The following is a 27,946-nucleotide window of genomic DNA, read 5'->3' on the forward strand; positions in this document are numbered from 1 at the left end:
GTCGTAATGTTTCTGATAGTGGAGCGTGTGGATGATTGCGCTTGGCCAGGACGCCCGTGTCCCCTTTTCCCTCCCCACAGCCCAGTATTCTTCATTAGAAAACCCAACCACTGGACGTTTCCCACCCTGATCTGTTTTCCAGCTGCAGTTTCAAAGTTTGGTTTCCATTGGGAAATGGTGGCATCGCCTTCACCCAGCCCTGCTTTGAAACCAAGAGCCACAGGAGGACGCGCTGACCCCCAACCCAAGGCATTGCACCCAGCAGCAAGAAATAAAACAGGCGTAATTCTGCTTGATTTTCCAATCCAGCCTTGATTTTTCCAATTTCTCCTTACTGGAAACTGCCACCAATCTGCCATTCCTTTCCAGAAATGACAACACTGCAGACCCGGTGAGCAGACCTGGGGAAAACAATAACACCGCCCACCCTGCAGCTAAAACAAACACCCTATACTTAAGGTTATTTGGGAAGCAGCAGCATGCTCACACCAATGGAAAGTGTGGGATTAAAAAAAGCAACTCCTGTGTCACCGTGGACCATCTGGCTGGGAGGGGGGTGACTAATTGCACTGTACAACTCAACATCTAAAAATACAACGAAGCACGTTGAGAAAGTTCATGCAGTGAAGTTAGATGGTGGCAGAACCTCTATAGCTCAGCCCCAGCCTGAGTCACCAGGAAAGGAGCACAGGCAGAGCATCACACCAAAACTCGAGGTCTGGGTGACCCTAAACGAGCCCAGAGTGATTTGTCACACAATCCCAAAACCTCTCCAGTGCAGAGCAGAGGGGAGGAGCACCTCCCTGCCCTGCTGGCCATGCTCTGTGCAGCCAACAGTGTGCCTTCCTGGCCTCCAGGGAACACTGTTGGCTTGAGGTCCATCTTTGGTCAACTGTTGGTCAACCATTTGTCCACTGCTGGTCAACCACTCATCTACCACTGGCCTTCTCCACCACCAAGGCACACTGCTGGCCCATAGTCAATGGTTGGTCAATTGCTGGTCAGCTGTTGGTCAACCAGAATACCACTGGCCTTCTTGGCCACCAGGGCACACTGCTGGCTCACAATCACCCTGTCAGCCACCAGGACCCACAGGTCCTTCTCCACGGAGCTCCCTTCCAGCAGCTCAGCCCTTGACCTGCACCGGTGCATGCAGTCGTCCCTCTTTGGGTGTAGGGCTCTACACTCACACTATTCCTGTTAATTTGAACTGTGCCATGCAAACACACCTGCATCTCATCACAAAACGCATCTCACAGAAGTCGGCCCTCTGCCACGACTGCTTTGACTCTTGAGAAAAGCCATCTGTGCTCACAGTTCTTAAATTAAATTTATTGGACTTGCTCTCAGAGCAGGAGGAACTGGGTTGGTTTTCTTCCTTCTGGCAAATTCTGGATGGCTGTTACAATATCATGCCAAATGAATTTATGGCCCTTCTTGATGCAGAGCGCCGCCAGAGCTGGTGCTTCTAGTAACTCTGCAAGCTGCAAACTGATATTTTCTTCCAGGCCCTATAGAAGAGCAGAAAACACCATAGAATTATGCCACTGCCTAATTAAATCAGGGAGCCACAGGAAGCAGCTTGGAGCTGTTGGAGTTGCCAATGGGAAGGCTGCACTGTAAGAAACCCCAACCAAGTCAAGGTCTTGTCCATGCTCAGGGTGAGGAGCAGCTCCAGAATCTGCATGGAAGGAACTGAGCCCAGAGATGCAGCTCTAAGAGAGCTGAGGGCTCCATCCTGGAAAATGGTTCCCAGACCGCAAACCCCAAATCTGCAAATGCCAAACTGCCAGGACCCGGTGCTGCCCCATGCAAGTCAGTCCCTGCCCTCGGGACACACAGATGTTCATCATCAGCTGCACTGCTTCATCATGCAGCTACGCTTCTGGGAAGAGCCTCGAGTCATTGCTGTTATCTGTGCTGCTAAAGATGAGATTCTGGAGCTGGAGACGGGAATTAATCTTGATCCATGGAAGCAGAGACGTCGGACGTTGATTTAAACGCAAGTTGCCTCAGAGATGCGATGCCAGATCCGTTTCAGAGCTACTTGTTAAGCGTGAAGGTCTGAGATAAGGCTTTTCCAAAGGAAAGGAAAAGAACAAAACACAATGATTTGGAGCTAATCGGCGTTTTGCCGTGCTGTTTCCTCAGCTCTGCAGGTGAATTCCTCCACAAAGCGCATGGGTGCGTATTGAGAGAAAGCATTATAGAATAGCAGCATCACGTGTGCTGTTAATGGAAGAGTGCAATCTTCATTCTGGGTTTGCAGATGGCTCTCCAGATAGAAGGGATATGGCAGAATAACACCATGTGCCCACCTGGCTGCTGCACGGCAGGAACTCCTTCCTGTTCTGCTGTTCCCTACACCCATCAGCCCACCCCACATCCATGGGCTTCGAGCAGCCTCCTCCCACCTGGATAGCAATTAAACTCCCAGGAGCTAACGAGCCAGAGCTGATGGGGTTTTAATGAGGAGGGGTCTCAGTTGTGCCCCTCATAGGGATGGGAGCTTTGCATTGCTGCAGGGTGGGTGGCATCGTGCATGCGGTGCTGGCACCCTCTCCAAAAGCGAGTTCAGATTTAGTGCCATGAAAACATGGTGATCCCCCCTCCTGTGTTCTTGGAAAAAGCAACAATGCAGCTTTCAAATGTCTCTATTCAAGGAAAATAAAAAAGTAAAAAATTCAACATTTTCCAGTTACAGAGAACTTTGGAAAAAAACGTCCACTTCCCATTAAGCTGCAGCTCCCCAAACCTCCTACACGCATCTGGAGCTCAGCACAGAAGCAGTTTTGATACCCATGAAGCTCAGTGAGCCGAAACACACCCAGAACCCCCGCTGAGCCCCCAGGCAGCACAGCAGGAACCGATCCGGGTGGCACAGAACGGAACTGCAGCCTGAGCTGCCCCAGCAGCCGCATCTCACGCAGGTCCGGAGCCCGTTGTGCCGCTCACAGCTGCACACCCGTGGCTTTCTGAGCACAAAGTCCTAAAGCCCTACTTCATGTGGGTTAAGACGTGCTTTAAATAGTCAGCCTGAGCTGCGGTGTCCGCAGGGAAGGTCGCCTGGCAAATGTCACACATCTGAGCAGCCGCAGCTGCGCCGGGTCCAAGCGCGGCGTCCTCCAGCATCCATCCCGGCGTCCAGGAGGTCTGTAGGGAGCAAAGGGGAAAGAGATCAGTGGGAACGCAGACACAGCCTCTCCTCGAGCCCTCAGCAGCGCCCAGACCCCCCGCATCCACTGCAGGATCCCGGAAGGGTCTCCCCATCGCCTGTTGTTTCCCCCGGGGCAGAGCGTGAGAAAAGTGCTTTTGTGCGGAGCCAAATGGGGGGCAGCATTTATTTCCTCCTGTGCCATTATCATCGGAGTGCTGATAAGGCACATTAGGACTTCAGCAGACAGACAGTGCTTCTACTTCTTTCTTTCTTCTCCTCTTTCTTAAGAAGAAAACAGCTTCTAAATATAACCCAGGCCAAAAATCAATAGCTTTCCCCACGGATGGGTCACCACAGCAGCCACGAAATAATTTCTAAGGGTCTCATTTAGGAAAAGAAATTAAAGGAAAATAGTTTGGCATTTCAGAGACCCTCAGTGGCCAGCCCAGTGTTGGTGCCCCACACATAACACACACTGAAGGCTGAGCAAGAATGAGGGGATGCATCTCAGGATGTATTTTGGAATCTGTGTTTGGGAGCGTATGAATCAGAGAGACTGAAGGAAATAATTCAGAGCTTATTTAATTTGCAGATCCAACAGAGGTCGATACAGGCTGCCTCAAGGATCCCTCAGCTGGGAAAGGTCACTGGGTTTCTCCCAAAGCACACCAGGTGCTGGAATGGAGTTTTCATGGACCTGACTCCACTTGAAATCAGTTTCAGGGCATAACCACAACCACAGCTCCCCACCTTACAGGAAGGGTGAAGGAGAGGATGATGATGAGATGGACAGGTGCCCTCACACCGGGAAGAGCAGTCAGAAACCTCTGACCCCTTCATGTTTACCTTCAGAGGTCCCCGGATTTCCACTGGCACCTTTTCTGCAGCAGACAAAGCGCTGTTGCTGGGAGCATCCTCCCTCCCAAGAGCTTCTGGAGCTTCATAGAGGTCCAGGATAGTCAGAAAGGAGTGCTCAGCCTCGCTGCTCGGTGTCACAAATTCCTGTGGGCTGCAGCAAGCTCTTGCTCCTTCCTCAGGGCTGTTGGTGGTAGGAGTCATCCTACAGTCCTCCAGCCATGTGTCTACCAGCATCTTCTCCTTTCTCCCCGCCTGGCTGCTGCCAAAAGCCCCTGGGAGGGTGGCTCTCCCAGCCCCGAGGTCACTGCAAGCTGGGTACCAACCACTGGCACCAGGCAGTGTGTGGGCAGCATTTGGTGGGGCCAGAGGGTGGGCAGAGCCCTGCGGGGCCTTGGGGTGCACCTGGGGGCTGGCTGCTGGCTGCTCCCCTCCCTCTGTCCAAGCGTCCTCTGTGCACTGGATGGGCAGAGACATGGGGATGTCTTGGAAAGAAAGCAAGCCAGAGAGGTCAGTCTTGGGGCTCTGTGCTTTCATAGGGAATCACTAAGACGTCCCAGACCATCCAGTCCAACCCCAATCCACCCCACGTCCCCAGGTGCCACATCTCTGCAGTTTCTTGAACACCCCCCAGGGATGCTGGCCCAGCACCTGGCTGGGCAGCCCGTGCCAATGCATCACCACTTTCCCAGAGGAGAAACTGTTCCTAACACCCAACCTGACCCCCTTGGTGCAATGGGAGGCCATCACCTCTCATCCTATCACTGGGAGCCTCTTCCTTCCAGCGATGACCACAAGATACACAATTAAGGGAAAGCAGCCTAAAAAGATCGTTAAATATAGCGACACATTACAGCAAGCTGACTAATTTTTCTACCCCCACCACAAATAACTAAATTAGCATCCAAACTGAGACAATTTCCTTTTCTGCCTTTTGGTGCCAACTCATCCAGCACTCACAAAACTCACCCATCCTAACAACCCCCATCTCGTACCAGAGAGGTCCTTTGGAACCAAAAGACATTGCACCAAGGGCTGCGTGAGTTTGGGCTGCATCCCATCTACATTTTTTTCCCTTCCTGTTGCTTCATTCTCTGTCTGTGCTACAGTGAAACAGCCCAGTGTTATCTCCTTTGTGGCAAGCAAAGCTCGCTGCCCCCACAGAAAAGGGATGGCAAGAAATACGAGGCTGGGCCAGCATGAAGCGGCAGATGGAGAGAGATAGAGAAGGCTGAGAGCTGGAGGAAGAGCATCAGCTGCCCCACCAGGGGAGATGATGAGATATCTCTGCGTCCTCACGTGATGGCGTTGGTCCGCGTGCTGCTTGGAGATGTTTATCTGCGTTCCAGCCCCATGCAGAGGACGTGCAGAGGGCCATGCTGCAGGCTCACCCCCTTCATTGTGGGGGAAATGAGGCGATCACAGGGCTGAAAGCTTGGGAAAAGGTTGGGAAAAAGCTTGCAGGACCCTGCAGGATTCATTACTTGGAGTGCTGGAGGGGAGCAGAGCATGGTGGGGAATAGGAGGGCCATGGCTTGGATAACCATGCAGGCTGCTGGGGTGGGCGAGAGCATTTTGCATAGGCAATGTGCAGCCCTTGGAGGCCGCACCACCGCCATGCCTGCTTCCCAAAAAGTCTCCAGGCCATCAGCACCATCTGGCACAGCTCCTCCCTGCTTTTCCCAGAGTAAATCGCAGCCTGGGGTGGCTTAGCGCGGCTCTCAGCAGACCCACACACGTGGCCATGCATTAGATGGCAAAGGAAAAGCCCAAACACCATGACAGCCAGCACAGGGAGCTGTGCCTGCAGCCAGCTTCCTCATTACACCCTATTTGGCAGCAAACCTCTCAGCAGCATGAGGTTAAAGGCTGAAATCCCCTCCCATCAGCCTGTATCTGCTCTTTGCAGTGAAGGAGCAATTCAGCACGACCTCCCCCCGTCCCCAGCCCCACTGCTCACCCACAGCGGGGCCCTTCCTGGCGCTCAGTTTCTGCAGCAGCTCGCTCTGCCTGGAGCACAGCTCCCGCAGCCTGGCCACCTCCTGGCACAGCTGGAGGAAAACTTCACCCATTTCCATCACACCTGGTCAGGGAGGAAGCAAGGCAGCAAGGAGGGGACGTGGCGATGGGGAGCACGGAGCTCCGTCCTGCTGCAGGATCTCTGGAGATGTCGGTGTTTCACTGTGATGGAAAGAAGTCGTGGTTGCAGTTTTCTTGCAATTTAAAAGAAAAAAAAGCTGAAAAGGGAAGTGATGCTGTCCAAAGCAGGGGATAACCCAACTGCTGAGCTGGACTTCTGCATCTCTCAGCCCACAGTGGAGAAAAGTTCAAGGCCTTCTGATGGAGGGATTGGACATGTCCGGAGCAGGGAGAGGGCTGGGGGCTGTGAGCACCCTTCCAAAGCAACAATCCTACGGTTCTATGATCTTGAAGGACCTTCCAACCCAATTATCTCAAGGTTCTGAGATCTGTAAGTTCTCTCCCAGTACAACCATCTCATGGTTCTGTGATCTTTAAGGTCCCTTCCGACCCAACCATTCTATGGTTCTGTGATCTTTAAGAGCCCTTCCAGCCCCAGATAAGCTGTGATTCCATGATTTGGAGAAATAACTTCTTTTTTTTTGTTTGTTTGTTTGCAGCGGTGTGAGAGCAAACAAACTCCTGGCAATGAACCCCAAAGGGGAAAGAGGTCCAAGCATGGGGGCACAACTCCCATTTCTTCAGTCACTCAGCCCTGAGCTGCCCATTCTGCTCCTGAAAACACCCCACACGAAAATCCAGCTCGTGCCCACAAGGTTTGCTTTAGCCAAATATTGTCACCACGAAAAATAACCTCTCCACGCTGTGTTCAGCGCATTTCTCCTCGCTTTAACAGCTGTATTGTGCATTAGGCTTTCCAGTTTTACCATATTGCACCAATTATTACCAGTCTGAAAGATAATAAATAAAGCCAAAGCGTGGTGTAAATCTGCAAGCCATCTGCAACGCACGCTTTGATTTGAAAGATTTGTGCAATAGCAATTAGCATAAACATGCAAATCAGCTTTGCTTCCTGTCATATTTTCCAGCTTCGCCACCGCTCAGCGCTGCGAATTTAAGCCCCGGCGCTGTAATTAGGGGCTCAGCTGATGGCTTTGGGGATAACTCCTCCACCACCCAGAGCAACGTGGGAACCCAAGAGGGATGAAGGGCAAAAATCCCAGCGGAGCTGAAGGGAACGCTCCCAGCACCAAGAGAACTGCAGACACCGCGGCAAGGTCGCCTTCAGCACGGGGCTCCCTGTGCTCCTCAGCCCAAAACGAGCTGTGATGGGAGCTGCGTCGCGCTCTCAGCTCTTTGGGCCCCCACTGGTTCTTGAAAACCAAGCGCACAAAACCTGCAAAGCAGCTAACTAATTAAAGATTAAGAGGATATATTTTGTCTAGGAGTTATATATAACCGCGCCAATTAATTATTAAGACGTGTGTGACTCGGAGCTGCCATTCCCAACAAGCCCATATTGATTTTGAACGAGCCCTGCTGGCTTCTCAGTAGTTAACCACGTCTTAATTTCCCCCCCAAATTACCACTTTGTCATTAAGGGGACGGGAGATCTTAACCTCCTGTGTAACCCGGAGAAGCATTTCCCAAATTGCAATTAAAGAAGCAACTGGGGACGCAGATGATCAGGGCTCAGAGGGGCACGACCCACGTTCTCCCCCGGTGCTGGGGAATGGGGTTGCTTTAACACAGCAAAAATCCCGACCCCCACCCCACACCTCTCCATATAACCCAACGGGGACCCCGTGAAGCCCCGGGGCTGCAATTTGGGGAGCGCACTTACAGTGGTGGGGGGCTCTCCTGCCCCAATCCTGGTGGCCACAGCTCAGAATCGGCCTCTGGGCGCAACTGAAAAAGTTTCTCTAACAGAAAAATCCGGGGCAGGGAATTTCCCTTCAGTTTTTCAGTGCTCAGAGCGAAACCTCAGCGCGGCAGAGAGACAGGAAATATAGCAGCAGTGAATTACAGGCAGCAAACCCAGGGCTTTAAAATTAGCTCTCAAGAATCCGGGAGGCGATGCTGAAGGCCGACGGCGGTGAGTTTGGGCTCTCCTCTGCTCCGTGCCAGGTAAGCCGTCGTCTGTTCTGTGCCTCGGTTTCCCCCTGCCCTTCTCAAGGAACGTGTTGGTGCTTTAATGTGTTGGGGATTTGCACATCTGCCTCAAAGCCCTGCTCGACTTATCCTCCGTAAGGCAGCTAATATTCAACCTCACATCCCAATAATCCAAAGTAATTCTCACTCCACCCCAGCTCAAATCCCTCAAATCCTCCATACAGCATGGGAGCCAACACAAAATGCTCAGCAGGAGATTAAAACCCTCCCAGCATTCGTGCCTCCTGCCTTCAGGAGCCTGGAGAGGCCCCTGGGGTTTCCCCACTGGCATTTCCCTCGCGCCCCTCTGCCCTTCTGTGCATCTCAACCACTGCTGGGATGCACAGAAGACTCGGGAGGTTCTCATCCTCTGCTTTGTCTGAAAAAGCAGCCAAGCATTGGCACAGGCTGCCCAGGGAGGTGGTGGGCTGTGGGGGTGGCACTTGGGAACGTGGCCAGTGAGCGTGGTGGGATGGGTTGGAGTTGGGCTGGAGGGTCTTAGGGGACGCTTTCAGTTCTGTGATTCTATGATTTTCTTCCATTCCATCTTCGGAATCCATTGCTGATGGGGTTGCCTGTGCCTACACCTGCCATCTTGTTCAAACCACATCCTCCAGAGGGGCTACAAACAATTCTTTCACACCATCTCTACCACAGAATCATAGAATCACAGCATGGCTTAGGGTTGGAAGAGTCCTTAAAGATTATAGAACCATTGAAGGGCTCAGGTTGGAAGGAGTCCTTAAAGATCACAGGACCACTGAAGGGCTCTGGTTGGAAGGGACCTAAAAGCCAATTCAGCTTTAACGTGGAGTCCTCAGTACAGCAGAGACTTTCCCTGCCATAGCAGCCACCCGCCCTCAGCTGGAATCTTCATGGTGATACCACCACCTAGTGTTAAACGTGGGGCTGGAGGATAAGGACATGGGGTGCTCAGAGCTGGGGCTGTGCTCCATCCCAAGCTGCAGGGACAAGCAGCCCTGTAGCAGCACAGCTGGAGAGCAGCAAAGTGACGCCATCAGGAGTTCAGCGGGAAGGCTGAATAAGGATGACAGAGATGGGAGCAATTAGCAAATCCCAGCCTCGACGGTCTGCGTGTCCAGCCACCCAAAGAAACGTTGCCAGCAGTTATCACAGCCTGATAAAAATGACCTTAGAGTTCACATTGCTGCACAGTGCAACCACTGAGCTACGGGTGAGGGAGGCTTTGGAGAGCCAGAGTAATTAACAGTGAGAATAATAACAGATATGAGGTAGGACGAGGACTGAGCACGAGTAGGGAGGGCACACCTGGGCTCAGAGCTTCGCTGGGTCTCAGCACCCCACATTGGCCCCTATGGCCCATACAAGCACCTATAGGTCCCTATGGCCTCTATAAGTCTCTATCAGTCCCCTATGGCCTCTATAGGCACCTATGGCCTCTCCAGGCCCCTATCTATAGGTCCCTATGGCATCAATAGGTCCCTTTAGCATCTATAGGCCCCTATGGACTCTATAGGCATCTATGGCCTCTCCAGGCCCCTATCTATAGGTCCCTATGGCATCAATAGGTCCCTTTAGCATCTATAGGCCCCTATGGACTCTATAGGCATCTATGGACTCTCCAGGCCCCTACTGACCTCTATAGGTCCCTATGGACTCTATAGGTCTCTATCAGTCCCCTATGACCTCTCCAGGCTCATACGACCTCTGTAAGTCCCTATGGTATCTATAGGTCCTTATGGCCTCTATAGGTCTCTATCACTCCCCTATGGCCTCTATAGGTCTCTGTGGCCTCTATAGGCACCTATGACCTCTCCAGGCCCCTATGGCCTCTCCAGGCTGGTAATTCCCAGCACACTGGTGCCAGGCTATGATAGGCCCTATGGCCTCTATAGGACTCAATGACCTCCACCGGCCTCTCATTCCCAGCACACGGCTGTAAGGTCACTATGGGTCCTATTCAAAGAATCACAGAATGGCTTGGGTTGGAAGGGACCCCAAAGACCATCCTGTTCCAACCCCCCAGCCACAGGCAGGGCCAGCACCCTCCAGATCTGACACCAGCCCAGGTTGTCCAGGGCCCCATCCAACCTGGTCTCAAACATCTCCATGGATGGAGCATCTGCAACCTCTATGAGCAGCTGTTCCAGCACCTCACCTCTCTCATAGTAAAGAACTTCTCCCCAACATCCAATCTAACCCCTCCCTCCTTGAGCTTAAAACCATTCCCCCTTGTCCTATCGCTGTCTACCCTTGTGAAACATCAATCCCCTTCCTTTTTATCATCCCCTTTTAAATACTGGAAGGTTGCAATGGGGTTCCCTTGCAGCCTTCTCGTCCCCAGGCTGAACAAGCCCAGATCCCTTAGTCTGTCTTTATAGGGGAGGTGCTCCAACCCTCTGAGCATCTTCATGGTCCTCTCCTCATCCTCTGGACCCTCTCCAACAGCTCTCTTTCTTTTACTGGGGCCTCCAGACCTGGATGCAGCGCTGCAGATGGGGTCTCAAGAGGGCAAAGTAGTGGGGGATGATCCCCTCCCTGTCCCACTGCCACCCCCCTGCTGATGGAGCATAGGATCCCATTCTGAGGGATCACTGCCCTTCTGAGCTGCAAGAGCAACCTGCTGCCTCATGTTCAGTCTTTTACCAACCAGGACCCCCGGTCCTTCTCTGCAGGGAGTCTCTACGTATATCAGGGACAGGGAGGTGATCGTCCCCCTCTGCTCTGCTCTTGTGAGGCCCCATCTGCAGCACAGCATCCAGGGCTGGAGCCCCCAGGACAGGAAAGGCAGGGAGCTGCTGGAGAGGGTCCAGAGGAGCTGGAGATGAGCAGGGGCTGCAGCACCGCCCTGCAAAGCCAGGCTGAGGGAGCTGGGCTCGTTCAGCATGGAGAAGAGAAGCTGGGGGTGAGCTGAGTGCAGCCTGCAGTGCCTGAAGGGAGCCTGCAGCCAGGAGGGGAGGCAGCTCTGTGCAAGGGGAGATGGCAGCAGGACGAGGGGAAATGAAGTTGAGGGAGGGCAGATGGAGGTTGGGTGTCAGGGAAGTTGTGTGCTGTGAGAGCGGTGAGGGGCTGAACAGCTGCCCAGAGAGGCTGCGATGCCCCGTCCATCCCTGGAGGGGTTGGAGGCCAGGCTGGATGGGGCCCTGGGCAGCCTGGGCTGCTGTGAGATGGGGAGGTTGGTGGCCCTGCATGGCACTGGGGGGTTGGAGCTCCGTGATCCTTGAGCTCCCTCCCAACCCAACCGTCCTGTGACTCTGTGATTCTGTATCTGGGATTACTCCATCCCAAGTGCAAAACCCCGTGTTGTCCCCTTCACGTCCCCTTCATTCCCCACACCTCCCATATCACTCCCTTAGAGGTCAGCAGCCACTCCCAGCACCCTGATGTCAACCCACCCAAATCCCTACCACCCCGCAGCATCCCAGCCTCTCCCCAACCCCCCGCACTCCCCCAGCGCCTCACCTCGAGCCCATCCCCCATTATATCCCCTATAAACCCCCACCAACCTCCGGACTCCCACCACCAGCCTTTGGATCCCTTACGATCCCCGTTCCTCCGTTGCTGAGGACGGCGTTAGGACCTGGCGGTGCTCACCTGAGCCCCGGGGCGAGGCAGGTACCGGCTGCATCCCCGCCCCCCGCCCCGCCCCCCGGACGGCACCTGCGGCCCCGAACCCGCGGCCGCCGCCGCTCCGGAGCGGGTGAGTGGGGGTCGTTTGGGGCTGTTTGTGGGTTTCGGTTGTCGTGTTTTTGGTGCCGGTTTGGAATCTCCGTCCCGCTCTTGAGTCCGGCTCGCTCGGTCCCGATTTTCGGTCTTTGTTTCGGGTTCCGGTCTCAGATCGCTGTGCTCGGTCCGGGTCTTGGGTTCCCGGATTTCGGTTCCTCGTTCCAGAATTCGGTCCTGGTCCTGGTCTCGGTCTTGGGTCTTCAGTCCCGGTCCTGCCTTGGATCTGAGTTTTTTGTCTCTGATCCTGTCCCCGGTCTTTGGGGTCTCTTGTGTCCGTAGTCTTTGGGGTCCCCAGTCTTTGGGGTCTCCCAGATCTCCCATCCTTGGGGTCTCTGGTCTTTGGGGTCCCCCTGGGTCCCCAGTGTTTGGGGTCTGAACTTTTTGCCACACTCCTGAGTCCTGGTCTTTGGGGTCCCCTGTCTTTGGGGTCTCCCAGGTCTCCCATCCATGGGGTCCCCAGTCTTTCAGATCCCCCTGGGATCCCAGCCTTTGGGGCCCTCAGTCTTTTGGATCCTCAGAGTTTTTTGGTCTTTGGGGTCCTCTGGGTCTCCCTAGTTCCAGTCTTTGGGGTCCTCAGCCTTTGGGGTGCCCCCAGTCCCACTCTTTGGAGTCCCCCAGGTCCTTGGTCTTTGGTATCCCCAGTCTTTGGGGTCCCCCTCGTCCCAATCTTTGGAGTCTACTGGGTCCCTGGTCTTTGGAGTCCTCAGTCTTTGAGGTGCCTGCTGGGTCCCTGGTCTTTGGGGTCCTCAGTCTTCAGGGTTCCCCTGATCCTGATCTTTGGGGTCCCCTCTGGGTCTCTGCTATTTGGTTCCCCCAGTCTTTCGGGTCCCCAGTTCCCAGTTTTTGGGGTATCCTGGGTCCCTGGTCTTTGGGGTTCCGTCGGGCCCATAATCTTTTGATACCCCAGGGCCCCAGTCTAGTCTTTGGGTCCCCCAGGCACCTGGTCTTTAAGACCTCCAGTTTCTTCCTTTGTGTTCCTGATCTTCAGGTCCCATTCCCTGGTCCCAGACCTCGGTGCTCAGTTCCTTTTCTGATCATCAATCCCATTCCTGGTCCCAATCTTAACTCTCTGGTCATGGGTCCCATTCCCTGATCCTCAGATCCCTGTCTCAGTCCTGTGTCCCCATTCTCTGGTCTTGAGTCCAGGTCCTGGTCTCAGCCTTTAGTCTTCTTTCCCAGTACTGGGTCCCCAGCCTTCATGCCCCACTCCCTGATCCCAGTCCCATTTCCACCCTATTGCATCTTTGGGGTCTCCCACAGCACTCACGCCCTCTCCTACCCCCCAGCATTGCTCCCTTTTTCCCAATCTACTCAAAATTAAAGGCGTGCCATCGCACTCCCATGATGATGTGGGGGAAGGGGAAATCCCACCCGTGTGGGGCTGCTGCATCTCTTGGCTTTTTGCCTTCCCAAACATCCTTGGCACCCCAACCAATGTGGCCGCGCTGCCACGTGGAGCTGAGGGTGGTGTCAGGTGAGGCTGTGCTCCGTGCTGCGTTGATGCCTCTGCCTTTTTATTTACTTTCTGTGATCATCGTCATCGTTTTGCTGTTCTCCTGCTATTGCTTATTTCTGGGGGGGGGAAGGGAGAGAACATCTCTAGTTCAGCCTCTGGGGTTCCTCCCTCTGTCACCAAGGAGGAAGCAGCTGTCCCATCATGTGGGCACTGTCCTGCTGCCACCCGTGGCTGTGACCGTGTTGGTGACCCTTTGCCCTAAATCCCCTTTTTTTCCCCCATTTATTTCTTCTTTCTCTCTTTTATTTTTTTTTTGTTTGTTTGTTTGTTTGTTTTCCTTCCTTTAAAACCTCTTTTGAATGCAACAGGCTCAATAACTCTCTCTCCGAACAGCTTGCACGTGTCGCTCTTGCTGCGTGCATCCTGGGGATGGTTTTGGGGTGGTCTAGGGAGTTTTTGGGGTTGGGGTGGCCAAGGGAGGCTCTGGGAGGGGGGAGAGGGGGGTCGGTGGTGGCTCTGAACCTTGTTAAGGGGCTGTGCAGTGCTGGGCTGGAAATGTCCTCGTGGCAATGCCCACCCCCGAGACGCGCCCTGCGGGTGACTCAGCCCTGCGGGAGTTTGTCACGATGTCACCGCGCTCCTATGGGACACGGGGAGGGGAAGCGGGGGGGGGGAACGTCCCACGTTTCAGTGCGGTTCCTACAGAGGCCCCGTGAAACCCCCCCTCCCCCGCCCAAACGCGTTCGGGACTTTAGTGGGAAAGGAAAGGAGAGTTTTGGGGAAGGGCTGCTGTGAGATGTCAGCGCCGAGGGGGCGCTTTGGGGGTGTGTGTGGGGGGGGGGCTTCTCTTTTAGGCTTTTAGGGAAGGAGATGGGGCGGTGGTTTAGGGTAGGATCCCTTCTTCCCCCCTCTCCCCCCCCTCCCCCGAGGGATGGACCTTTTGGGGCTGAAGCTGCTGTGCACCTTCCCCAGGGTGCTGCGCTGAGGTTCGTTAGCAGATAACGAGGTGCTCGTTGGCGCGATCAAGGCAATGGGGCCAGCAGAGGATTGGGAAGGGTGGAATTGGGGTTCCTCCTCTGCACCGACGCTGCCTTCACCTCATTGCACAGAGCTCCAGGAACATTGAAGGTGAAGCTGTGGGGGGAGGGAGCTCAGATTAGAAACAATGTATGAGCAGAGATCCGGGGGGCTGGGGGAGGGGGGGGGGGGTTGAGCGGAGATTGATTTTTATTTTTTTTTTTCTCCCCCTTCATTCTGCTTTTTTTCCTTTCACGTCGGGCTTTATTTCACGTCGCGCTGTCTGATCGCCGGCGTTGTGATCCCGCAGCCCTACGGGCACTGAAAGCGCTGACCCGGAGGCGGAGTGTCCCCCTCCCCTATAGCGCATCGCTGCTCTCCCCCCGCCCCTAAACCTCATGGGGCCGTGGAAGAATGGGGACCCCGCACTGAGCTCCCTGCCCTTGAAGTTGACAGCGGGGTGCTGGGGGGGGAAGGGGGGACTGAGCAGCTTCCAAAGCATTTTAAGAAAGAAAAAAAATAAAAAAAAAAAAAGAGGGAGGGGGAGAGAGATGAGGGGGAGGGGGGGGGGGGTTGATCCTGAGGAGGAGGAGATGGCGGTGAATGGCTCCCGCGGAGCTTCTCCATGCTCCGGTGGCAGCGGCTCACAAAGAGCAGCGGGGAGGAATGGTCGGCGGATGGGGCAGAGCCCCGGGTGCTGGGATTGCTGCTCCCAGATAGCACAGCTCGGAGCGATCTGCACTCATCCTCCTTCCCAGGCAGGAGAAGTGCCCGAGGGAAGGCACTGTCCTTGCATCCCAAGTGTTGGAGTAAACTTTTTTTTGATGTTTTAGCTTTGTCGCACACCGCGTTGATCCTTCTGCTGCCTGCAGGGCTTGCAGGGTCGCACCGCTGGGGCTGGCGGTTTGGTTTGCGTCTTGCAGCCTCCTTCCAACCCGTTTCAGCTGTTCCAGGGGGGGTTTGCCGGGTGCAGGTGATGAGAAGAGCTCTGGGAGAGGCGCTGCTCTCCGACGACGCCGGGCTGCTCCGCTGACAGCTTTGCACGTTGCATGGGGGGGTGAATTAACCCCTTGTGCGTTTCTCCCCTCCAGGTTAACGGAGCCATGAAGCCCCCACGGACCCCCCGACCCTGAGCCGTGCGCCGCAGCTCCTGCAGACAGCATGAGGCTGCTCCGCCGCCGCTACAGCCCGCTGAAGGTGGCCCTGGTGGGCGCCGTCTTCCTCCTCTTCCTCTTCATCCTACAGAGGGACGTCGGGGATGGCGACCCGCGCGAGGAGCCTTGGTTGAAGAACATCGTCGATGGGAAGGACCAGGTCATCGACCTGATGCTGGGCGCCGTGCACAACCTCCGTGACTCCATGCCCAAGCTGCAGATCGGGGCCCCGGTGCCCCCGGAGGAGCCGCCCCACAGCTCCCGCTCCTGTCCTCCCGGCTTCTACACGGCAGCAGAGCTGCGCCCGCTGCTGGAACGACCCCCCCAGGACCCCTCCGGGCCCGGGGCTGATGGCAAAGCCTTCAAGAAAGAGCAGTGGACGGCAGAGGAGAGCAAGGAGAAGGAGCGGGGCTACGAGAAGCACTGCTTCAACGCCTTCGCCAGTGACCGCATCTCCCTGCAGCGTGCGCTGGGACCCGACAGCCGCCCTCCAGAGTAAGAGCCCCCTCCTCCCAAAAGTGTGCCGGCCTCCTTGGCTCCGTTCAGGCAAAGTTAAGAGGAAATCAAAGCAGAGTTGGGCCTGCAGCTCGTGCCCTCGCTCTGCAGCAGCATATTGCAGGAGCTCCATGCGCTCCCTGTGCAGCTGCCTGTTGCAGAAGCTCCATGCGCTCTCCGTGCAGCAGCCCAGCACAGGAGCTTCACAATTTTGCTCTGCAGCAGCATATTGCAGGAGCTCTGTGGATGCTTTATGCAGCAGCCTGCTGCAAGAGCTCCATGCAGCTCCCCGTTGCATGAGATCCATGACTTTGCTCTGTAGCTGCCCATAGCATGAGCTCCATGCACTCTCCATGCAGCTGCCTGTTGCAAGGAGCTCCATGCCCTCGTGCTGCAGCAGCCCCGTGCACCACCAGATGCATCAGCCCAGCAAAGAGGCTGCAAACCACTTTTGGGTGGGCCTGGCACCTTGGGAATACCCAATTTCTTCTCGATTTCTGTCTGCTTTATGCTTGATTTGTAATTGCAGCGGGTGAAATGGCACAGCAGCTCTTTGTGTACCTGCTCCAGGCTCCAGCATCTCCCCCCTTCCCCTCCTTTCTTCCAGCCCAGCCCTAAGCTGACTTTTTCTTTTCTTAGCGGAGTGGAACAGCCCCAGGCAGGGGGTGAAGGAAGCGGCTTCAGCACCGCCCGCCCGGATTAGAGTGCGCCCCCAACCCCTGCCTGGTTGGGGGTGGGTTTGGGGGGGGGGATCCTGGAGAAAAAAAAGCTCTGAATAGGAGGGAGAAGCCGCGCCGGCCGGCGATTATCCGTGCCTAGCAGGTGTAGCGGTCACAAAGGGGGAACACCGGGTCGGGGTGGGATGGGAATGTCATTCACTGGACCGGAGGCAACGGGGGCAAAGGGAGGGGGAGGAAAGAGGTAAACCCAATGGAAATCAAAGAGGCAGAGCTGCGGGGGCTGCCGGTGCCGCTGCCCCCCTGTGCGGAACGCCGCAGTGGGGGACGGCGGCGTTTTGTTCCGGCACGCCAACCCCACTGCTTCTTCATGCCTGGTGCATAGCCGCGATAAATTCTGCTTTTTCTTCCCCTTTATTGTTTTGGGTTTTTTTTATCCTCCCCTCCCTTAGGTGCATCGACCAGAAGTTCAAGCGCTGCCCTCCCCTCCCCACCACCAGCGTCGTCATCGTGTTCCACAACGAAGCGTGGTCCACGCTGCTGCGCACGGTGTACAGCGTCCTGCACGCCTCGCCTGCTGCCCTGCTCAGGGAGATCATCCTGGTGGACGACGCCAGCACGGACGGTGTGTGGGGCTGTTATAGGGCTGTTATGGGGCCGTTATGGGGCTGCAAGATGGGGAGAAAAACGCTCCTGGGCTTTTCTGAATCGTTTCCTACTGTCTGGAGCCGCCGTTGGGTTTTTTATTCCATCTGGATGAAGCCCAGCTGCTCATCCCACGTCATACCTCATTACATGGCTCGCTAATGAGTTCCACCCAAAGCAAACGAATGGCACAGCGAGGTGCTGGGAGAGGAGCAGACTTTACCCTCGTGCTCTGCTTCCGCCTCCCAGGGTGCGTAAAGCTGTGTGTGCTGCACCTGGAAAATAAAGGGATTTCTGCACCTGAAGCACCTCCTGGGGCACGGCGACGTGTTGCTCAGCGTGCAGCATCCCAGGGAGAGATGTGGTGGTGCTTTCTCTCACAGCACTCTGCTCTCTGCTGGGTTTTCTGCCCTGAGCACTGCTCATCCCCGTGCACTCACGGTGCGGGGTGACCTGGGTGGTGGTTCCCATTCTGCCCCAGTGAGATCCGGGTTGTGTTTTGGCCAAGAAGTTGTGGCCTGGCTGTGTGCAGGCATGGGCGGGGTGGGAGATGCTAGGAGAAATCCTTGGAAAAGCCAAGCGTGGAGCCAGGAACTTTGTGATGGGGACACGGTTTGGGTGCCCCTGAGATTTTGGGTCTCTTCTGGGGTGTCCAGCTCTCTGCCGAACACTTTGGGTATCCCTTCCCAAACCCCTCCTTTGGTTAGGTGGATCTGCTCCAAACCTGAGCCCAGGACAGCCCTCCTCATCCATTCCTCAGTGATGAAATTCTGTGTAGTCATACTGGTGCCTTAACCGCAGAGCCAAGAGCCCTTTTTCCCCTCATCACTCCTTGGTGGGGGCAAAATTGCAAACTTCATTTGGTGGGCATGGTGGAGTTTGGTTGGTGGTTGGACTGGATGACCTTCGAGGTCTTTTCCAACCTTTATGATTCGATTTAGGAACGTGGTTTAGAGGACGCGGTGGGGATGGGCTGATGGTTGGACTGGATGGTCATAAAGATCTTTTTTTGGCCATAATGGTTCTTTTTTTAGCAACCAAAAACCCCTCAGGCTCTGGGAATGGGGAGGACTTGTGTCACCCCCACCTTGTTGCAGGGTGCAAATGAGAGCAGGGACGCCCCTTCCCTCGCTGTGGGGACCCCGATGTGCTGGCGGGGGTGAGGAGCAGGGGCTGAGCTCACCCTGAGGCTGTCCACCCTCTTCTGTTCCCCCAGAATATCTGAAGGACGAGTTGGACCGCTACGTGAAGCAGCTGCAGATTGTGCGGGTGGTGCGGCAGGCGGAGAGGAAGGGGCTGATCACGGCCCGGTTGCTGGGAGCCAGCGTGGCGAGCGGCGAGGTGCTCACCTTCCTGGATGCACACTGTGAGTGTCCACCTCCCCACCACCCTCTGGGTGCCCCTGGGGTCGGGATGCAGCCCCCAGTCCTGGCGCATCCCATTGAAGCGATGCCGGTGAGGTCGGTTCACCCTTCCCTGTGCTCCAGGTGAGTGCTTCCACGGGTGGTTGGAGCCCCTCCTGTCCCGCATCGCCGAGGAGCCCACGGCTGTCGTCAGTCCTGACATCACCACCATAGACCTCAACACCTTCGAGTTCTCCAAGCCAGTGCAGTATGGCAAGCAGCACAGCCGGGGTAATTTTGATTGGAGTCTCACCTTTGGATGGGAGGTCGTGCCACCCCGTGAGAGGCAGAGGAGGAAGGACGAGACTGTCCCCATCAAGTAAGCCTGAGCATGGGGTGTTTCATCCTCCCTGTGCCAATGTAGAGCCCTACACCTGAGGAGGAACAACTGCACATACCGGTGAGGGCCAAGGGCTGAGCTGCTGGAAAGGAGCTCTGCAGAGAAGGACCTTGGGGTCCTGGCTGGCCAACAGGGTGACCATGAGTGAGCAGTCTGCCCTGGTAGCTAAGATGGCCAGTGGAGTTCTCTTTGACCAAGGGCTGACAAACGGGGTGACCGTGAGCTAGCAGCGTGCCCCAGTGGCCGAGAACTCCAGTGATGTCCTGGTTGACTGATGGTTGGCCAACAGTTGGCCAGTGGTTGACCACTAGCCAGCCCCAGTGGCCAAGAGGGCCAATGGTTCCCTGTGGGGCACTGCACAGAGCATGGCCAGCAGGGTGAAAGAGGTGCTCCCTGCTCTGCTCTGCACTGGGGAGACCCTATCTGGAGCACTGGACCCAGTTCAAGCAGACAGGGAACTGTTCGGCGAACCCCCCATGGAGGTTCCAAGGATGGTGGGGGCCTGGAGTTGTCATTTTTCTTGCTGCTTTGTGACTTTTTACATTCCCAGCACAGTTTCCCCATGGGTTCTGGGGCCAGGAGCTCTCTGGCAGCTGATACTTGGGTAGGGAGGGAAACCTCAGCGTAGGTTCGGTGAATCTACAGACACAAATGTAGGATAGCACTCCTCAGTTGCTTCCAGATCCAGCTAAATCTCAGTTCTTGCAAAGTCTCTCGTTAAGGGATTAATTGCTGCCTGTTCTCTTCTTGCACTCAGAGCCTGCTACCTGGGCATGGGGTGGTGCTGAGCTGGCAGAGCGGTGAGCAGGATGCTACCTGTGGGTTGGGCTGCACTGATTTTCTTTTCTTTGTTTTTTTTTTTTCCTTCCCTTCCAACCCAATTTTGCAAGCAAAGAAGCCCCCCAGCACCAAAGCACGCTGCCCTGTTTGCAGGCTACAGTGGGTGAGCACGGCTGCAGAGCTCCCTGCTCCCCATGGGGTTGTGCAGCAAAAACAAACCCTTTGCTGGGTGTGCTGGGGCTGTTGGCAGCAGATTTGCAGCATTGGCTGCAGGCAGCAAGCTGAGCCCACAGCAAGCAGACAGGGACACCAGCAGGTGCAGGAAGGATGCTTGAGGTGTTGGTTTGTGCCCCCCGAAGTCGATCTGTTGTTCACCCCACCATTGCTCCATGCAGCTGGTGGTTAAGCTGTGAAAACACCGACAGTGCCACGGGGCTGTGTGCTGCAGGAGCTGACAGAAAGCATCCAGAAAAACGGGCTTTCTCCTAGGAAAAATGAAATAAAAACTAAAAATAATAATAACATAACTGCCCACTGACAGCCTCGGCTCTGGGAGCCCGGTGTCCCCGCCTTGGCAATGGGGTTCCTCCGGCTGCTGAGCCCCTCAGCCGTGTGGGGATACCTGACACTGTGTTTGGCTGTGCTGCATCCTGTCCAGCAGGACTGGCTTTGTGCAGAGGTCACCCGGGAGACGTCCTGGCCCCAATAAAGGTCCCTTTCTCTGTGAGCTGTGCTGGCTCCCAGCAGCGTCTCATCTCTCCCCGCTCCTCTCTGCAGGAACGTGGCTGTTCAGCGAGCTCCTTTTTGTCCTCATATTTTATTATTTTTTTTTCTCCCCCTTGAATAAAAGCAAGTTTCTGTTCCAGCCTCCGTCTTCTAAAGATCAGATAGAGCAGATTAGAAAAGCCAGAGGAGTGAATGGGGTGCCTGGTCACCGAGCTAATCTCTGCCTTTCTTTGCTGCGATAGGTTTTCTGTAATCAAATCCACCGTGCTTTGCCCTGGATCCCGAGGCGACAGAGTGAGGCCCCTCGGTGCCGTGCTGCCCTGTGTTCCTGCTGTCCCCTGCTGGCAGTGGCTCCATCCCCGTGGTGCCCTCTGCTGTGGCCATGGGAGCACGAGGGATCACATCTGGGGCTGGCACGCAGCTGGTTGAGGGGAGGCTGCTGCTGCCCAGTGCCACCCTCCGTGGTGCCCCCTGAAATTCAGATCTGCGTTCTGGTGTTTCCTTAACCTGTTCTGCAGATGGAGGTCCTCCAGCCTTATGTTTTCTCCCTGTCCTGTAGGTCCCCGACCTTTGCCGGTGGTCTCTTTGCCATCTCCAGGTCATACTTTGAGCACATCGGTTCCTACGACGACCAGATGGAGATCTGGGGGGGAGAGAACGTGGAAATGTCTTTCAGGGTGAGGCCGAGGGGGCACAGAATTCAGAGCACTGCTTTGGGGGACGTCCTCGATCCCGGGGCTGCTCAGCCCCCACGTCTCATCCCTGCAGGTCTGGCAGTGTGGGGGTCAGCTGGAAATCATCCCCTGCTCTGTCGTGGGCCACGTCTTCCGCTCCAAGAGCCCCCACACCTTCCCCAAGGGCACGCAGGTCATCTCCAGGAACCAGGTCCGCTTGGCTGAGGTCTGGATGGATGACTACAAAGAGATCTTCTACAGGAGGAACCAACAGGCTGCACAGATGGCCAGAGAGGTACCTGCACACCAGCAGTGGTCTCGCTGTCATAGAATCCTTGGGTGGCTTGGGTGGGAAGGGACCTTAAAGAGTGTAGAATTTGTAGGATGGTTTGAGTTGAAAGAGTCCCTGAAGATCACTGAACTTTGGGTCCTTAAAGATCATAGAACCATAGGATAATTGGGTTGGAAGGGTCCTTAAAGATCATAGAGCCCTAGGATAGTTGGGTTGGAAGGGTCCTTAAAGGTCATGAAGCCATGGGTTGATTGGATTGGGAGGGACTTTGAAGATCACTGAACCGTAGGACGGTCAGGTTAAAAGGGTCCTTGAAGATCATAGAGCCATAGGATATTGGAATGGTTGGGTTGGGAGGGTCCTTAAAGATCTTAGAACCATTGAATGTTGAAATTGTTGGGTTGGAATAGTCCTTAAAGATCATAGAGCCATAGTTGGGTTGGAAGGGTCCTTAAAGGTCATAGAGCCATAGGATAGTTGGATTGGAAAGGTCCTGAAAAGTCATAGAATAATAGGACAGTTGGGTTGGAAGGGTCCTTAAAACCCATCCAGCTCCAGCCCCTCCTGTGGGATCCTGAGGTCTGAGCTCCTGCCCAGAACTTGGGTCTGATCAACAGGAGGTGCAAAAGCTCTGCAGGCTCAGCTTAGAGCAATGAAATCAAATGCAGGTGGGAAAACACAACCAAGGAAAATAAATCCTTTGGGCCGTAACGCTTTCTAGCCACGTTTTTTTTTTTAACCCCAACAAAATGTTTTGCCGCAGCTCAGCTTTGCTCTGGTGCCCATTGGGGTCCTGCAATGGGGGGGAGGACGGAGCTTTTGGCCTTGGAGGGGGATGAGGGGTTGGAGGGGGGGATTTCCTGCCGGCTCCGGAGGTCAGTTTAATTTTCTCACGTGCCTTTGCCGATAGAAGACGTATGGTGACATTACAGAACGGCGCAGGCTGAGGGAGCGGCTGCACTGCAAGAACTTCACCTGGTACCTGCAGAACGTCTACCCCGAGATGTTCGTCCCCGACCTCAACCCCACCTTCTACGGAGCAGTAAGTGCAGGAAGGCGGCGGGTTTTTGCTTCAGCTGGGAGCTGGAATCCAGCAGAGCTGGTTTGGGGGCCCCCAGGGACGTCGTGTGGCCTCAATGGGGAGGAAGAGGCGAGGAGCTCCGCGCCATCGCTGCGCACAGCCGGGCATCGGCGTCCCGCTGCTGGCGCTGACGGCTGCGCTCAGCTCCGCCTCTGCGCCCGCTTCTGTTTTTCTCCCCTTCCATTTCCTCAACCTTTGCTCCCCTCCCGCCGTTGGGAGGCGTCGCTCCGGGCGCTTCGCACCGCGGCCTGGAAAGGAGCGGAGCCAAAGCAGCGCCAGGCTGCGATCCGACCGCGGACCCAGGGCGCGGGAAACCCAGGGCTGGTTTGCGGGTTTGGGGGCGCTTGGTTTTTTATCACTATTTTTTTACTTATTTTTTAATATATATATATTTTTATGTTATGCTTTTTAAAAGTTTTTTTTTAATTTTTAAATTTTATGCGTTTTCTCGGTTTTTTTAATTTTATTTTTTTATTTCATATTTTTTTATTTTGTGTATTTTTAATTTTTTTATTTTAGATTTTTTTGAGATTTTTTTTAATTTTTAGATTTTTTTAAAACTTTTTTAATTTTACTTTTTAATTTTATATATTTCTAACTTCTGCTTCCTTTTTATTTTTTAATCTTATTTTTTGATTTTATGCATTATAATTTTTTTATTTTATGCATTTTCTGTTATATTTTATTTTTATTTTATATATTTTTAATTTTATTTTTATTTTATTTTTAATTTTATGTATTTTTAATTTCATTTTCATTTTTTAATTTTTAATTTTATTTTTATATATTTTCTAATTTTATTTTTAATTTTATACATATCGTTTTATTTTTATTTTTTTAATTCACTTTTTTTTTTTACTTTTCGAATTTCTTTCATTTTAAATCGTACATTTTTTTTTATTTTTTCATTGTTTTTATTTCCGTTAATTGTACGCTTTTTATTTTTTAAACTTTTTTTAATTGTAGACTTAAAAGAAAAAAACTTTTTAATTTTTAAAAATACGGTTTTTTCTTTTTTTCTTTTATATATTTTAATTATTTATAGTTATATATAAATATAAATACATATTATAAATATATATTTTTAATAAATAAATACATATCTTATGTATATATATATTAATACATATATATTTAATATATATAAATATATAAATAATAAATATATATCCATAATATATATTTCAATAAATATCAAAATAAATAAATAAATAATAAATAAACAACAATTAATATTAATAAATAAATAATAATTAATAATGATATATAATATAAATATATATTGTTATTGTTATTTATTATTATATATTTCAATAAGTCTATATTATAAATATATATTTTTAATAAAACATTTTTTATCATATCTTCTATTTTACCTTTTTACTTTTGCAAATTCCATCGATTTTACACCTTTTCTTTTTTTTAATCTTTCGATGATTTTTTTTTTTTTTTCTTTTTCATTTTAATTTTTTTAATCGGAACAAAAAATTATGAGTGTTATTATTAATTATTAATTCTTATTTTCCCCGTGCAGATTAAGAACGAGGGCACCAACAGCTGCCTGGACGTCGGGGAGAACAACCACGGCGGGAAGCCGCTCATCACGTATCCCTGCCACGGGATGGGGGGCAACCAGGTGGGCCCAGCGCTGCCCCCGCAGCTCTTCGTTGCCCCCCTGCCCCCCAGCCGCCACCCGAGGGCCGTTTTATCACCACCCCCCCAGTGCTCTTTTATCCCTTCATCCCCCCCCCCCGGGGTCGTTTTACCCCTTCTTCTCCCCCCCCCCCCCCAGTCTCTTTCCTATCGCTTCCCATCCCAGCTCTGAGAGCTGCTTTATCCATTCCCCCTCCCTTTCCTCCCCCCGAGGTTTATTTCATTGCATTTTCTTTCAGCTGCTCCCACCCTTTGAGGGCACTCTTATCCCTTCCCACCCCACAGCTATTTTCTCATCTTCTCCCTCCCCAAGGACTATTTTATCATTATTTTCCCCCCCTCACTCTGAACGGTTCCTCACCCTTACAGGCTATTTTTTCCCCCCCCTCGCCCCCCAAAGGTCTCCTTTATTGAGCGTTCCCCTGCCCCGAGGGCTCATCCCTGCCTCTCACATGGCTGCTGAGCCCCCCTCCTCCATTTCTGCTCTCTCCCCCCGCAGTATTTTGAGTACACGACTCAGCGGGACCTGCGGCACAACGTGGGCAAACAGCTGTGCCTGCGGGCGGGCGCCGGGCCGGTGCAGCTCGGGGAGTGCAGCTTCCGTGGGCAGCCCATGCGTGTGCCCCCCGATGAGGAGTGGGAGCTGACGCAGGTGAGCAGCACTGCAAACATCCCCTGTGCTCAGAGCGTCCCCAAGCTGTGCACTCAGTGCACCCCAGCACCATGATGCACTCAGAGCATCTCAACACCACAGTGCACCCCAGCACCATGTTGCACCCCAGCACCGTGATGCACTCAGAGCACTCCAGCACCATGATACATCCCAGCGCCATGCACTCAGAGCGTCCCAAGCACCACAGTGCATCCCAGCACTGCAATGCATCCCAGCACCGTGATGCACTCAGAGCATCCCAACACCACAGTGCACCCCAGCATCACAATGCACCCCAGCACCATGATGCACTCAGAGCATCCCAGCACTGTCCACTCGATGCATCCCAACACCATGATGCACTCGATGCACCCCAGCACCATATTGCACCCCAGCACCGTGATGCACTCAGAGCACTCCAGCACCATGATACATCCCAGCACCATGCACTCAGAGCATCCCAGCACCACTGTGCATCCCAGCACTGCAATGCATCCCAGCACCGTGATGCACTCCAGCACCATGCACTCAGGGCATCCCAAGCACCACAGTGCATCCCAGCACATCCCAGCACTGAAATACATCCCAGCACCATAATGCACTCAGAGCACCCCAGCACCATCATGCACCCCAGCACCAGGGTGCACCCCAGCACCATGCACTCAGTGCATCCCAGCACCATGATGCACCCCAGCACCGTGATGCACTCAGAGCATCCCAGCACCACAGTGCATCCCAGCCCATCCCAGCACCATGATGCATTCAGAGCACCCCAGCACTGCAATGCATTCCAGCACCATATTGCACCCCAGCACCATAACGCACTCAGAGCACTCCAGCACTGCAATGCACCCCAGCACCATGCACTCAGTGCATCCCAGCACATCCCAGCACTGCAGTGCACCCCAGCACCATAACACACTCAGTGCACCCCAGCACCACATTGCACCCTAGCACCATAATGCACTCAGAGCACTCCAGCACCGTGATGCATCCCAGCACCGTGCACTCAGAGCAGCCCAGCACCAAGCACTCGATGCGCCCCTGCTCTGTGGTTCTGCACTCTGGCACCCAATGCCATCTTGCACCGTGCACTCCGTGCTGCATCCACACACGAAGCAAGTGGTGCTGCAGCTCTGGGCTGTGCACTCACCCGCATCCCTGTTCTGTGCTGTGTGTCGCATTCCCACACTGTGCACTTGATGCTGCATCCCTGCACTGTGTGCTTGGAGCCTCCCTGTGCTGTGCATTTGGTGCTGCATTACCTGCACGGTGCCTTGCACTCAGGGCTGCATCCCACCTCCATGCGCTTGGAGCATCCCCGCATCGAGTGCTTGCTGCTGCATGCTGGCACTGCACGTTTGGTGCTGCACCCCAGCACCATGCACTTGCTGCACCCCATTGCTGCACATACAGTGCTGCATCCCTGCTCCGTGCACTCGGTGCTGCAGCTCTGCACAGTGCCTTGTGCTCGGTGCTGTGTCCCCTTGCTTTGCTCTTGATTGCAGCCCTGCACTCCCTGCTGCATCCCTGGGCCATGCACGATTGCATCCCAGCAGCGTGCACTTGATGCCACAACACTGTGCACTCCGTGCTGCATTCCTTGCACGATTGCTCAGTGCTACAAACCCACACAGCGCGTTTGTTGCTGCATCTCCATGCTGTGCTCACAGTGCTGCATCCCCACACCACGCACTCAGTGCTGGAGCCCTGCACCGTGTGCTCACTGCGGCATCCCCTCACTGCACACTTGCAACATCCCTGCACCATGCACTGCTGCATCCCCACACAGCACTCGGTGCTGCATCCCTTTGTCTTGCTATTGATGCTCGCATCCTTAGGGCCGAGCTGAGCCGGACTCTGTTTTTCTCTCTCTCAATCCAGGAGCACCTCATTAAGAACCACGCATCCCGGATGTGCCTGACAGCACGTGGCAAGCACCCGGCCATGGCCCCCTGCGACCCCTCGGACCTCCACCAGCTCTGGTCCTTCACCTAACGGCAGCACACCGGGACCCAGCCACGCTCAGGGCACTGGCAGCCAACTCTTTCCCCTCCTTATTATTATTATTTTTTTAAATATTATCTTTTTTCTTTTTTCTTTTTTTTTTTAATTTAAAAGAAGCAAAACGCCTTAAATATGCTGCAATTCACGTCTGGCCTTGAACTCAGCCCTATGCCTTTTGCAAACCCCGTGGAGATGGGGTGATAATGTGAGAAGCTCCAAAGAGGAGGCGTGGAGGAACCCCAAAGTGGGGTCGTGGAGGAACCCTAAAAGGGGCCGTGGAGGAGCCCAGTGCTGCGTTTTAGTGCCTGGATGGGAGAGATGATGCTGGACTCATGCTGGGCTCATCAAAGAGACTCCAAACTTGTCCTTGGGGCATTCCAGAAGCTGTCACAGCTGCCCCACATGTGCCCCTTCCCTATACCTGAGGAGGGCAGTGGGGTTGGCCCGGCTGTGGGAGATGGACCATGGGCTCAGCCCCATAGAGAGGAACTGGGATGTATGGGGTGGCTGCCGGGACCCAGCCCCACACCAGCATCCAGTGTCCCCACTCACGGTCGGGGAGAGGGACCTCAGGCAGCTCTGTGGGGCCACCTGCCTTAAATCCCAGCCTTGATTGTAGGGGAAACATTAGAGGGTTGTTGTTGCTATTATTTTGGTCATTATGATGTTGTTGTTTCTCGGGGTGGTTCCATTGGTCCTCGTGCTGAGCAGGAGGAAGGGGCAGGGCTGTGGGGTGCTCCTGGGTGCTATGCTGCGGCCACCCAACCACAGTCCCTGCTGTTCCCCAGCCCCACTTCTCCCCCCACCCCAATTTCGGTACCATTTCGTTGGTAGCTGGGGAAAGCTCCTCCTGAAAATGGATGGGGAGGGTCCACCTTTGGGTACGTGACCTGAAATAAAGAGATGATTTATTTTACAGACCATGTCTCGGCTCTGTTTCCTCTCCCAGAACTGCCCCCGAGTCCCCAGCCCTGGAAGTCCTCTTCATTATCTGCAGCTCAGATGCTCCCTTGGAACCCCATTCTGGCAATAAGGTGTTGACT

General features: G+C 53.9%; 2 protein-coding genes across 5 annotated transcripts; one reads left to right on the forward strand and one right to left on the reverse strand.

The window, feature by feature from the left end:
• Nucleotides 1-2,449: 2,449 nt before the first annotated feature.
• LOC128090517 (uncharacterized) lies at nt 2,450-11,698 on the reverse strand. Of its 2 annotated transcripts, none has more exons than XM_052702921.1 (4): nt 11,632-11,698; nt 5,973-6,193; nt 4,004-4,497; nt 2,450-3,153 (listed from the first exon to the last, which is right to left on the reverse strand). In XM_052702921.1, the coding sequence occupies exons 2-4, from the start codon at nt 6,088-6,090 to the stop codon at nt 2,998-3,000; spliced, it is 768 nt and encodes a 255-aa protein (XP_052558881.1). In that variant the 5' UTR covers nt 6,091-6,193; nt 11,632-11,698; the 3' UTR covers nt 2,450-2,997. The 2 variants fall into 2 exon arrangements, with proteins under 2 accessions (XP_052558881.1, XP_052558880.1); XM_052702920.1 differs by lacking the exon at nt 11,632-11,698 and adding an exon at nt 7,836-7,947.
• GALNT6 (polypeptide N-acetylgalactosaminyltransferase 6) lies at nt 8,010-27,821 on the forward strand. Of its 3 annotated transcripts, none has more exons than XM_052702861.1 (11): nt 8,010-8,119; nt 15,416-15,973; nt 17,103-17,275; nt 18,512-18,661; nt 18,783-19,017; nt 21,104-21,221; nt 21,313-21,513; nt 22,421-22,552; nt 24,126-24,227; nt 24,744-24,896; nt 26,781-27,821. In XM_052702861.1, the coding sequence occupies exons 2-11, from the start codon at nt 15,486-15,488 to the stop codon at nt 26,892-26,894; spliced, it is 1,866 nt and encodes a 621-aa protein (XP_052558821.1). In that variant the 5' UTR covers nt 8,010-8,119; nt 15,416-15,485; the 3' UTR covers nt 26,895-27,821. The 3 variants fall into 3 exon arrangements, with proteins under 3 accessions (XP_052558821.1, XP_052558822.1, XP_052558823.1); XM_052702862.1 differs by lacking the exon at nt 8,010-8,119 and adding an exon at nt 11,713-11,825; XM_052702863.1 differs by lacking the exon at nt 8,010-8,119 and adding an exon at nt 14,264-14,435.
• Nucleotides 27,822-27,946: the final 125 nt, after the last annotated feature.

The sequence above is a fragment of the Tympanuchus pallidicinctus genome, unplaced genomic scaffold (genome assembly GCF_026119805.1).
Source record: "Tympanuchus pallidicinctus isolate F22 unplaced genomic scaffold, pur_lepc_1.0 scaffold47, whole genome shotgun sequence".
Lineage (NCBI taxonomy): Eukaryota > Metazoa > Chordata > Aves > Galliformes > Phasianidae > Tympanuchus > Tympanuchus pallidicinctus.